Genomic DNA, 12,387 nt, shown 5'->3' on the forward strand with positions numbered 1-12,387 from the left:
TTCTTACTGTTGCTGCAGTGATCACTTTCTTTGGTAGCTCTTTGTCGATTATTACTCCAGCCATGCTTTTCCAAGAAACTCTTTTTCATTTTATTTTTTTTAAAAAAAAAGAAGAAAAAAAGGCTTCCTGACTAGTGGCCTCATCATGTTGTACAGTTGTACATCAATTTGGTTTACTAACATGATTATCCATCTAATGAGATCTGGAGCCACCTTTTGTGTCTAAAACAATGTTAATCTTCCTGGGAATTGATGTGTATAAACTCTGTCTGGTAATTGATGGGATTTTATAGCATTTCTAGTATGCAGAATCTGAGCTATTGGAGAGATAATGAGGGAAGATCACTGGCCAAGAATTGTTTCCCCACTTTTCAGGCCAATTGGAAAGCCATGACAGGTCCCAGAGTAAGTTTATTGGAGGCTTTTATTGTGCTTCATAGCCAACTTCACAACAAGATGCTGAAGAAGGCAATGAAGGGAGAGCGCACAAAGTGATAATTGTAATAAACCTGTGTGTTATCCTCTCTTGTGGCTTTCTCACAAAGAAGTTGATATATTTTGTCATAAATTGAACTTGCATTTTATACATTCACGCAATTTTCAAAATGTTTATAATAAACACTGGACAGGCATCTTGCAGTAGTCCAGCCCCCCCCCCCCCCCCCCCCCAAAAAAAAAAGTGTTCACTAGTATGGACTGTAGGACACACCATAGTCTACAAGATGACCATACAAATCATTGCAGATCCCTCTACGTGCTTTACAATTGGGAGAACAGAGCTGGATTATAAATTTCCTATCATATTTTGCATGTGTAAACATCCCCTATAGCAGGAGACATTTTAAACGTAGACTTGTTGGACAATTTTGTTGTCAATAGTCCATATTTTGTGCTGTCTGCAGAACAGAAATCTTTCTTTTGCATTTGCTTGATCTATAAGAGGTCAATAGCACCTCGAGTGTGAAGTTTCTTAATGCTATTCTCAAAGAACTCTTTCTGTTGTCTCTGTATTATTTAGGTCTTTTTTAATCTCAATCTTATATTTATGAGAGTTGATTACTTATTAGAAGTGACAATCTGCTTTCTACATCTACATCTACATCTACATCCATACTCCGCAAGCCACCTGACGGTGTGTGGCGGAGGGTACCCTGAGTACCTCTATCGGTTCTCCCTTCTATTCCAGTCTCATATTGTTTGTGGAAAGAAGGATTGTCGGTATGCATCTGTGTGGGCTCTAATCTCCCTGATTTTATCCTCATGGTCTCTTCGCAAGATATATGTAGGAGGGAGCAATATACTGCTTGACTCTTCGGTGAAGGTATGTGCTCGAAACTTTAACAAAAGCCCGTACCGAGCTACTGAGCGTCTCTCCTGCAGAGTCTTCCACTGGAGTTTATCTATCATCTCCGTAATGCTTTCGCGATTACTAAATGATCCTGTAACGAAGCACGCTGCTCTCCGTTGGATCTTCTCTAACTCTTCTATCAACCCTATCTGCTTTAATGACCTCCAGTCCATACCATTACAATTTCCCTTCCATTATTGCATTTAGAACTATTTTCCCATTAATTATGTGTGCTGTAATGACACTGACTCATGACAGTAACTATAGATAACATTAAAACATTAGTAACCTAAGCAGGCACTTACACCTTGCCTTCCTTGGCAGTCTTTCAGTTCTGAAAGATCCAGTTGAGGTAATGTACACAAATAACCTGAGAGTGGGTCTCAAACTATCTTACATATGCTGTTAATAATAGAAATCATAATTAATAGTTTTTCCCCCCTGCGGGTTCGGGGGTTAGAATAGGCCCGCGGTATTCCTGCCTGTCGTAAGAGGCAACTAAAAGGAGTCTCAAACGTTTCGGCCTTACGTGATGGTCCCCTGTCGGGTTTGACCTCCGTATTTCAAAATTTTTTCCGAAGAGCGAGCTGATTGGGGAAGGGCGCCTTACTTGGTGCATTGTGTCCATCTTGCGTTGAGAACTTTCGCCAGCTTATTCGTCGTTGCGTTGCAGTCCTGCCCGCTCTACATCTCTTGGGCATGGATACGCTTCTGCGTGCCCTTTCTGCCAAGCAATGTGCAGGGCCACTTTCTGCACTGACGGCGACCATGGACCACATGTCACCTAACATCCAGCACGGTAGCCAGTCCGTTGTGGTGGGGCCGCCATGTACCCTCTTGGTTGTAGCCCCCTGACAACACAGGGATCGCTCTACTGATGCCTGCGCCGTTAACTCCCCACTTATGCCAAGGAGTAGATGCCCATCCCCCTGGGGCTTCAGGACTCCCGGCAATGGACATCCTGCCAGGTGGCTATTGCTGCGGCTGGGTGGCGCCCGTGGGGAGGGCCCTTGGTCGGAGTAGGTGGCATCAGGGCGGATGACCCGCAATGAAGCGTGGTACATCATCTCTCGCTGGCGGCCAGCCGCCAGCAGTCTCTAAGCGTTTTCGGGCTCAATTTAATGCTCAAAAGTACGATCCGAAAACGTTCCCTTCTCTGGCCACGCCATGGGAGGAGCGTAAATCTCAGGATGGAGGTAATAGTTATTCGCCCCGATTCTTAGTTTGCACGAGAGCTGATGGGGAGTCTTTTCTATCCACAAAGCCTCAGTTCTTCGTCGAGCATTTAGAGGACAAGTTTGGGGAGGTGGAGGGCTTGTCCAAAATGCGCTCTGGGTCAGTACTGATACAAACGGCATCCTCCGCCCAGTCACGCAGGTTACTTGCTTGTGACAAGTTGGGGGATGTTCCCGTTACCATTCCACCACATAAGAGTTTAAATATGGTCCAGGGAGTAATTTTCCATAGGGACCTACTTTTGCAGTCTGATGACGAGCTGCGCGCCAACTTAGAGCGTAGAGGTGTTCATTTCGTCCGGCGCGTTCATCGGGGTCCGAAGGACAATCAGGTTGCTACCGGTGCCTTCATCTTGCCCTTCGAGGGTGATACATTACCGGAGAAGGTCAAGGTGATGGTCTACCGTTGTGACGTCAAGTCCTATATCCCTCCCCCGATGCGGTGCTTTAAGTGCTGGAAGTTCGGGCATATGTCTTCCCGCTGCACTTCCAGCCTCACATGTCGAGATTGCGGACGCACATCACACCCCAATACTCCATGTGCCCCACCTCCCATCTGTGTCAACTGCGGAGAGCATCATTCCCCTTGCTCGCCTGACTGCAAAGGCTTTCAGAAAGAGCGCAAAATCATGGAATATAATACCCTGGACCGGCTGACCTATACTGAGGCCAAAAGGAAATATGAGAGACTCCATCCTGTGAGAATGACATCTTCTTACGCAGCTGCTACGACGACTGTGCTAGCCCCATCAGTTTCGAGATTTCCAGCCAGCTCGATAAGCAGTACGACTCCTCCTGCCCCCTTGCCCGTGGGGGGCTCTACCCCACCGGTTGGTCCTGCACCACCTACCTCAGGAGCAACATCTTCCCACCCGTCGGGGACGTCCGTCCCCGCTTCTCAGCCGGAGAAGCGTCTAACTTCTTCGGCTACTCTCGCCCGTAAGAGTTCCCTTGGGACCCTCCCTTCCCAGGGTTCCACCAGCGGGAAGGATGACGGCCGACAGTGGCATAAGTCCTCACCAGCGGCCGGGCATAGGGCTTCCCGATCCTCCTCCGTCCCGGAGACTGAATCAGTGAAGCCTTCCCAGCCGGTGAAACCCAAGGTTCAGCGAGAGAAGTCCAAGAGAAAGACCTCTAAGGCCAAAGAACTTGCGGTGGCACCAACCCCACTGCACCCTTCGGGCTCTGCATCTGAGGATGAGGTCGAGATTCTAGCGTCCGCTGAGGACCTTGATCTCGCCAGTCCCTCAGACGCCATGGATGCCACTCGCACGGGTACTAAATCGGTGGCAGTGAGTGAACAAGCGGCGTAAATTGCCTTCCCAGTCCTTTCACGCCTTTCTCAGCCATGGACAATATCATCCTCCAGTGGAACTGCGGCGGTTTTTTTCCACCATCTAGCTGAGCTCCAACAACTTATCAGCCTTCACCCTTTCTTCTGCATTGCTCTTCAGGAAACTTGGTTTCCAGCAATGCGAACCCCCGCCCTCCGTGGCTATCGGGGTTATTATAAGAACCGGGCAGCATATGAAAGGGTGTCTGGTGGCGTCTGCCTCTATCTCCTTCACACTCTGCACAGCGAGTCTGTCCCTCTCCAAACACCTTTAGAGGCTGTCGCTGTTCGGGTGTGGATGCCACAGGCTGTTACCGTCTGCAGTCTTTACCTTCCACCGGATGGTGATGTCTCGCAGCATGTCCTGGCTGCGCTGATAGCCCAATTGCCGCCACCTTTCTTGCTATTGGGCGACTTCAACGCCCATAACCCTCTGTGGGGTGGGTCAGTGGCAACAGGTCGAGGCGCCATCGTTGAGCATTTATTGTCGCAGCTCGATCTCTCGATTTTAAATGATGGTGCCTTCACACACTTCAGTGTGGCGCATGGCACATACTCCGCCATTGACCTTTCAATCTGTAGCCCTAGCCTCTTACCGTCTGTCCAATGGAGTGTGCATGACGACCTGTGTGGTAGTGACCACTTTCCGATCTTTCTGTCACTACCACAGCGTCACTCTTCTGGGCGCCCTAGCAGATGGGCTATGAATAAGGCTGACTGGGACTTGTTCTCCTCCACTGCCGCTCTTGAGCCTCTCTCTAATGATGACATTGATGCGGTGGTTCAATCGGTCACCACCGGCATCATTACTGCCGCCGAATCTGCCATTCCCCACTCCTCTGGGTCCCCTCGGCGGCGGACTGTGCCTTGGTGGTCGCCTGAGATCGCTGCAGCGATTACAGATCGCCAGTGGGCGCTACAGCGTCACAAGCGACATCCCTGCATTGAACACCTGATCACCTTCAAACGGCTGCGTGCGCGGGCCCGCCGACTTATCCGCCAAAGCAAGCAGGAGTGCTGGGAGCGGTACGTGTCCACCATTGGCCTCCATGTCGCTCCATCGCAGGTCTGGGCCAAGATTCGACGCATCTACGGCTATCGGCCACCTGTCAGCGTCCCTGCGCTCTCACTGAATGGAGCAGTTTGTACTGACTCCGACGTCATTGCAGACCACTTAGCAGAGCATTTTGCTAGGAGTTCCGCTTCTGCGAATTACCCCCAGGCCTTCCGCTCCATTAAAGAGCGGATGGAACGTTGGAGCCTTTCTTTTCGCACCCACACTTCTGAATCCTACAACGCTCCATTCAGTGAGTGGGAATTTCACAGTGCCCTTGCCGCTTGCCCTGATACCGCTCCCGGACCAGATAGCATCCACTGTCAGATGCTGAAACACCTTTCAGTGGACTGCAAGCGACGCCTCCTCGACCTGTACAACCGTCTCTGGGTCGAGGGTGAGTTTCCGTCGCAATGGCGGGAGAGCATTGTCATCCCCGTTTTGAAACCGGGCAAGAGCCCTTTGGAGGTGGACAGCTACCGCCCCATTAGCCTCACCAACGTTCTTTGCAAGCTTCTCGAACGGATGGTGAGCCGGCGCTTGCATTGGGTACTGGAGTCTTGGGGCCTTCTGGCTCCGTCTCAGGGTGGGTTCCGTAAAGGCCGCTCCGCCGCTGACAAGCTGGTGAGCCTGGAGTCGGCCATCCATACTGCCTTTGCCCTCCGTCAGCACCTGGTCGCTGTCTTTTTCGACATGCGGAAGACGTACGATACGACATGGCGTCATCACATCCTTTCTACGCTTCATGGATGGGGTCTTCGGGGCCCTCTGCCGATCTTTATCCGCAATTTCCTGTCGTATCGTACCTTCCGCGTGCAAGTTGCAGCCTCATATAGTTCCTCCCACGTCCAGGAGAACGGCGTGCCACAGGGTTCTGTTTTAAGTGTCTGCCTGTTTTTAATAGCCATTAACGGGCTCGCTGCGGCCGTGGGAAATTCTGTCTCCGCTTCCCTGTATGCTGACGACTGCTGCCTTTACCACAGCTCTATTGGCATTGCAGCTGCTGAACGTCAGCTACAGGGCACAATCCGCAAGGTGCAGTCTTGAGCTGTAGCGCATGGTTTTCAGTTTTCGGCTGCCAAGACCCGCGTTATGCATTTCTGCCGGCACCGAACGGTCCATCCTGAGCTGCGGCTTTCTCTTGACAACGAACTTCTTGCTGTGGTGGAGACCCACAGGTTTTTGGGGGTGGTTTTCGATGCCCAGTTGACTTGGCTGCCTCATATCCGGCAGCTTAAACAGACGTGTTGGCAGCATCTAAACGCTCTGAGATGCTTGAGCCACACCCGCTGGGGCGCCGACCGATCTACCCTGTTGCGGCTCTACCAGGCGTTAATCCAGTCCTGTCTGGATTATGGGAGCCTGGCTTATGGCTCAGCATCCCCATCTGCGTTACGGGTGCTGGACCCAATTATCCACAGCAGGATACGCCTTGCCACTGGTGCTTTTCGCACCAGCCCTGTGGACAGCGTACTAGTGGAGGCAGGTGTCCCTCCACTGCGGTTACGACGCCAACGTTTGCTGGCCGCTTATGCTGCCCATGTTCTAAGCTTGCCCGGGCATCCAAACTATCGTCTCCTGTTCCCGCGATCGGTCGTCCGTCTGCCAGAACGTCGGCCCCGGTCTGGTTGTACAATCGCGGTCCGCGTCAAAGAGCTTCTCTCTGGGCTTCAGGTTTCCACTGTTCCACCCCCTTTCCGGGCCACTTTGCATACACCCCCATGGTGTGTTCCTTGCCCTTGCCTTCAGCTCGACTTGGCACAGGGCCCGAAGGACTCAGTCCCTCCAGAGGCCTTCCGCCGCCGCTTTTATTCCATCCTGGCCACGTATCAGGGCTCTGGCATTGTTTACACTGACGGTTCGATGGTTGCTGGTCGTGTCGGGTATGCGTTCACTCTATGGGACCATTCCGAACAACGTTCCTTGCAGGATGGCTGCAGTGTTTACACTGCTGAGCTGGTCGCCATCTTTCGTGCCCTAGAGTATATCCGCTCCTGCTCAGGTGAGTCCTTCGTTATCCTTAGCGATTCCCTGAGCGGTTTACGAGCTCTCGACCAGTGTTTCCCTCGTTCTCGTCTGGTTATAGCTATCCAAGAGTCCCTGCATACTCTTGCCCGTTGCGGCCACTCTGTGGTCTTTGTGTGGACCCCCGGTCATGTTGGTATCCCGGGCAATGAACATGCTGACCGCCTGGCGAAAGAGGCCACGAGTAAATCATCTCTGGATGTTGGCCTCCCAGAGACTGATTTGCGGGCAGTCTTCCGCCGAAAAGTTTTTGCGCTTTGGGACGCTGAATGGCGCGATCGGATCACACCCAATAAACTCCGTGCCATTAAGGAGATGACGACTGTGTGGCGGTCATCCATGCGAGCCAACCGCAGGGACTCAGTCATCCTTTGTCGGCCCCGCATTGGCCACTCCCGGCTGACACACAGTTATTTACTGCGCCGGGAGGACCCTCCTCTATGTCGCTGCGGGGTGGCTTTGACAGTGGCCCACATTTTGTTGGCCTGCCCCCTTTTAGCTGTGGTCAGGCAGACATTTGCGCTGCCTGATACGCTCCCTGCCCTTTTGTCTGATGACCCTGTTATAGCTGCCTTAGTTTTACGTTTTATTAGGACAGGGGGTTTTTATTCTTTAATCTGAGTGTTTCTGTTTTATTTTATTGTTTTGTGTTGATTCTGGCCTTTGGCCTACGGTTTTAAACTAAGTTTTTAATGTGTTTTCGGTGGTTGGCTTTTCCTTTTTTTTTGTTCCTATGGTCGGCCAACCACCGTCACCACTCGTTTTGTCTGGTCCTTGTCTACGTTTCTTTTGTTCTGTGTCGTCTGTCTCCTATTCTGTTGAACATTTTTTATTCTCTGTGGGTATTTTTAGTATTTTGGAAAAAGGGACCGATGACCTCTGCAGTTTGGTCCCTTTAATCCTTAAACCAACCAATTAATAGTTGTGTGTAACATACGGAAGTAGTATGCCATAACTACATCTCTCACCTCATTCTGCGTTCCCATATTTTCTCATTCATAATGATATTCATGTAAAATTATTTGTATCTAGAATGATGACTACATAAAAGAATTGTTCACTTCTGACATACTATCAGAGATCAATTAAAAAGTAATTGTGGATGTTTTCATGTATATGAATGAACACTATTGTGAAACTTATTTGATCTATTCAAAAATATCATCTTGGTAACACAATACAGTATAGCTGTTGTGTATTTTGACAATAAAAATAATCAAGTGAAGATACATAACATATACTGTGTTCTTGAAACTTAATTTACGTAGAAAAATGTAATTTCATTGCTTCTAGAACAGGAAATAGTACAAGAGTATATCATAAATATTTCCAGTGCCCTTCCAGATCCTATAAAACCTGTTGTTGCATACTTTTTGCTAATTTTTTTTCTCCAAGGAGTAGAAATATTTTTCTGCAAATACAATGATAAGCCAAAACATTATGACCACTGCCTAGCATGATGCTGGATGCCGCCTGGTGGCATTGTAGGCACATGATGCAGTAACAAATGTATGTAAGCGGAGCAGATGTAGACAGATCACCCTAGAGAGGATATGGGCTATAAATGGGTTAATCTGTTGAGGTGAGTGACTCTGACAAAGGGTATATTATTATTACACAGAGCCTGTGAATGAGAATCTTGAAAATGGCGAAGGTGGTCAAATGTTCATGTGCTACTGTTGTGTGCATCTGCAGAGAGAGGTAGAAGAACAGTGATACTACCACTAGGCTCTGAATGGTTGGAAGTCCACAACTCTTCATAGATCATGGGGTTCAGAAGCTCATCTGCTCTGTGAAGTAGGATAGATGGAGACCTGTGGCATCTCTGCTGAACGAGCACAATGCTGGTGCATGCACAAGTGTTTTGGACCACACCATTCATCGTACATTGTTGAATGTGGAGCTCTGTAGCAAATCACCCCTATGTGTTCATATGTTGATCTAATGACATAATCAATTATGATTGCAGTGGGCACAGGACCATTGGGATTCAACCATTGATCAATGGAAATATGTTGGCTCATCGGGTGAATCACATTTTTTGCTACACTAGGTCAATGATAGTCTCCACAAAAGCTGTCATCAAGGTGAATGGTGGCTTAAAACATGCAGTGTGCTAGGGATTCAGGCTGGTGGGAACAGTATTATACTATGGGATACATTCTCCTGCACTTGTATCTGTGGTTGTAATCAAAGAGACACTAAGTGCTTTGAACCACCTACATCCCTTCATGCTTGATGTCTTCCCCACTGGTAATATCATTTTTCATCAGTATGATTGTCTTTGTCTCAGAGCCAGAACCATGCTATAGTGGTTGAGGGAGCATTATAGTGATTTCACATTGATGTCACTGCGACCAAACTCACCTGATGTAAATCCTATGGAACCCATCTGTGTTGCTACCAGGCACCATCACCGTGTTTACAAATCAGTGGCCCATTATTTACATGAATTACATGACATGTGCATAGACAACTAATGTCACATACCTCCACAAACACACCAACAAACTGTCAGATCCCTGATACACAGAATTAGTGTTGTATTTCATTCCAAAGATGGACAAACGAGCTATGAAGCAGATAGTCATAATGTTTTGGCTCATCAGTGTTTACTATTAAATCTATTTTCAAAATTTGAACAGATGACCAACAGCAGGTTGTATAAGACTGTAAAACTGTACAATGCTCCTCCAGCACTTATAAAATATGTTGTTTCTGACTTCTTAAAGTTTAGATAGTAGCTTAAATAGAATATTTCTGAATAATTTTCTGTTCCTTAGAGGATTTTTTAAATGTACAAATATTTTGCATATTTTAACATTAAAATTTAAGTCTAGTTAAATTGTATCTGAGGCTATACTTGATAACCATTCTTGTATGATAATCATGGTAAATACTTGGCACACTTTACAACCCAATTATATGCTCATTTCAGATCCATGGAAATCATTATCATATAAAGATTGACTTAGAAACTGAATAAAAGTGCTATGCTGTAAGAATTATAGGTGATAATCATAGGTAATTTCACAACTGACCTCTTTGGATCATCTTATGGAAATCTACTTTGTAAATTTAGGAGAACTATGAATACATTTTGTAGCTTTGATGCACCCTGCAAGTTTTGACCAACTACCCTTCTGCAATGTCATAACAGGGTGTGCACTCCATAAGACTCAAGATACTGACAAGAAAGGCAGAGGTGTTAATGAATGCTGTCCTTATTGATTGAGAGAGTGTACTTTATATATATTTTACTGGGAGATTTTGTTTTGTCAATAGGATGAAAAAATGATCCATTGAGGAAAAGAGCAATTATATCTACTTAACTGATAGGAAAATTTGTGTCATTAAATCAGTCAGCAGATGTACCTTCCTTTTTTAACAAACAGTTTTACTACAGAATATATTGCTTATGTCAAAAATTTCTTTTCCAGTTATTCATATAACAATGATCTGAGCAGCTACACACCTGCAGCAAGCTACACTTATACGCCAGCACCAGTACAGGCAATGACATATGATATTAGTGCAGACTATGTTGACAGCACGACCGCATATGATCCTCGCCCAGGCACACAAAGTCTTGAGCTAGCAACTGATAGTGGGATTGTGGCTAGTGTTAGCACAGGTGAGTATTTTCTATTCCAGTTCATCTCTTACCAAAGACTTTTAAGACAATGGATTAAAATTTGTATTTTAAATTGAAATCGTGGATGACATGGCTCATAACAATAATTCTAGAAAATAAGTTGGTTTTTCGCTGAACTACATTTGTTAATGATGTTACTTGTAAGTTTTAAAACTGAAAATAGCAAATTAATTATATTCAGAATTTATGTAATGCTTCTTCAGAGATCTAACACATTAACAGCATGAATCAAAGATTTTGTTTGATTTTATAATGGTAATTTGTGATGCATCTTCAGTTTTGAACTGCCTAATTTCTTCCTATTGATCAGTTTATTTACTGTCTGTCTCTGTGATGTTCTCAGGGCTTTATTTTTGTATTAGTGGTAGTTTATGTATTACCAAATGTTTTATTTACTCACAATAACGTAAATCTCACAGAAGAGTTCAGATTTTACGTAAATCTTTGCCTGATAGAAGTGTGCCAAATAAACAATAACAACAGGTAATACAAATACCATCCATTTAATGAAAGGCATAGACAATTGAGGTTTAAAGTAGTTTCAATAGTGATGGCAAAATTCGCCTGAAATTGAAGGTACCTATTTTTTAAGAGCTGTTAAATCTTCTCCTCTTATTACTTCTTTAAAAATCCATCCTATCTTTTGTCATGTAATTTACACTCATGGAAAACTGAATAAGAGTTACATGTCACCACTGAAAATGAAATTATTTTGAATGTCATGGTTATTGGAATGACATCTGACTGCAGGGTCAGAAAAAGGTGTGGCACCAGAATACTTGTGTTGTGTCGATTCCCTAAGGTCTCGACACAATGAGTGGCTAGGTGCACGCGAAACTAACGCACACGGGCGTAAATTCTGAAACAGGAGACTGGATGAAAACTATAAAGAAAAGAAGAGAGATTTTAATATACTTAACTTTAATGTAGTCTTGTTCTTGTTGAAATACATCTCTTGCATAGTAGTAAGCAATTAGCAGTGATACACATGGCGCCTTGCTAGGTAGTAGCGATGGACTAGCTGAAGGCTATTTAATCTGTCTCTCGGCAAATGAGAGGAATACTTGGTAGGTCTAGTCGCAAGCTATGTCGTCCGTACAACTGGGGCGAGGTCATGTCCGTGTCTTGTGACCTGCCCTGTGGTGGCGCTACGTTTGCGAATACACAGTGGCGACACGCGGGTCCGACATGTACTACAGGACCGCGGCCGATTTAAGTTACCACCTAGCAAGTGTGGTGTCTAGCGGTGACACCACAACTTGGCCATTTCCAGAGCATGTACCGGACCTTTCATATGCCAATGATGTTTATAGTTACCTTGATTCAGGGAAAGCTGCCACACCCAGAACGATCTGCTGTGGGCAACAATGTGTTAAAGACAGGGTTCAGTGTCAACTATAATACCTCTATCAAGAGATAGGTAGGTCATAGTGCACACAATCTCTCACTAATTCAGTGCTGGAAAACAATAACCAACAAGGAGCCAAACCATCCAGCACAGTCTCTTTGTTATGGGCTTCAAAGCCACAACCCATGTATGTAGTACCTTCACTCGTCACATGTTATTTGGAACAAAGATTAACATTGGTGCAAGAATGCTGCCATTAGATGCTTGAAGCATGGAAACTGTCACCTGGACTAGTAAGGATCAATATATGTTGGTAAACAATGCTGATTGGGTAAGAGGACTTCAGAAACCACATGAAGTGGTGGATTCTGCTAGCCAGAAGGGTAACA

The 12,387-nt window shown here is 46.2% G+C and overlaps 1 protein-coding gene across 1 annotated transcript in view; it reads left to right on the forward strand.

The window, feature by feature from the left end:
• The window catches only part of LOC126249424 (probable nuclear hormone receptor HR3), a 329,185-nt gene that overhangs the window by 258,710 nt on the left and 58,088 nt on the right, over positions 1 to 12,387 (forward strand). The window contains exon 6 of the mRNA XM_049951077.1: positions 10,436 to 10,629. Within this exon, the coding sequence (XP_049807034.1) occupies positions 10,436 to 10,629 (194 nt within the window). The remainder of the gene's footprint in view (positions 1 to 10,435; positions 10,630 to 12,387) is intronic.

Source organism: Schistocerca nitens, chromosome 3, assembly GCF_023898315.1.
Source record: "Schistocerca nitens isolate TAMUIC-IGC-003100 chromosome 3, iqSchNite1.1, whole genome shotgun sequence".
Classification (NCBI taxonomy): domain Eukaryota; kingdom Metazoa; phylum Arthropoda; class Insecta; order Orthoptera; family Acrididae; genus Schistocerca; species Schistocerca nitens.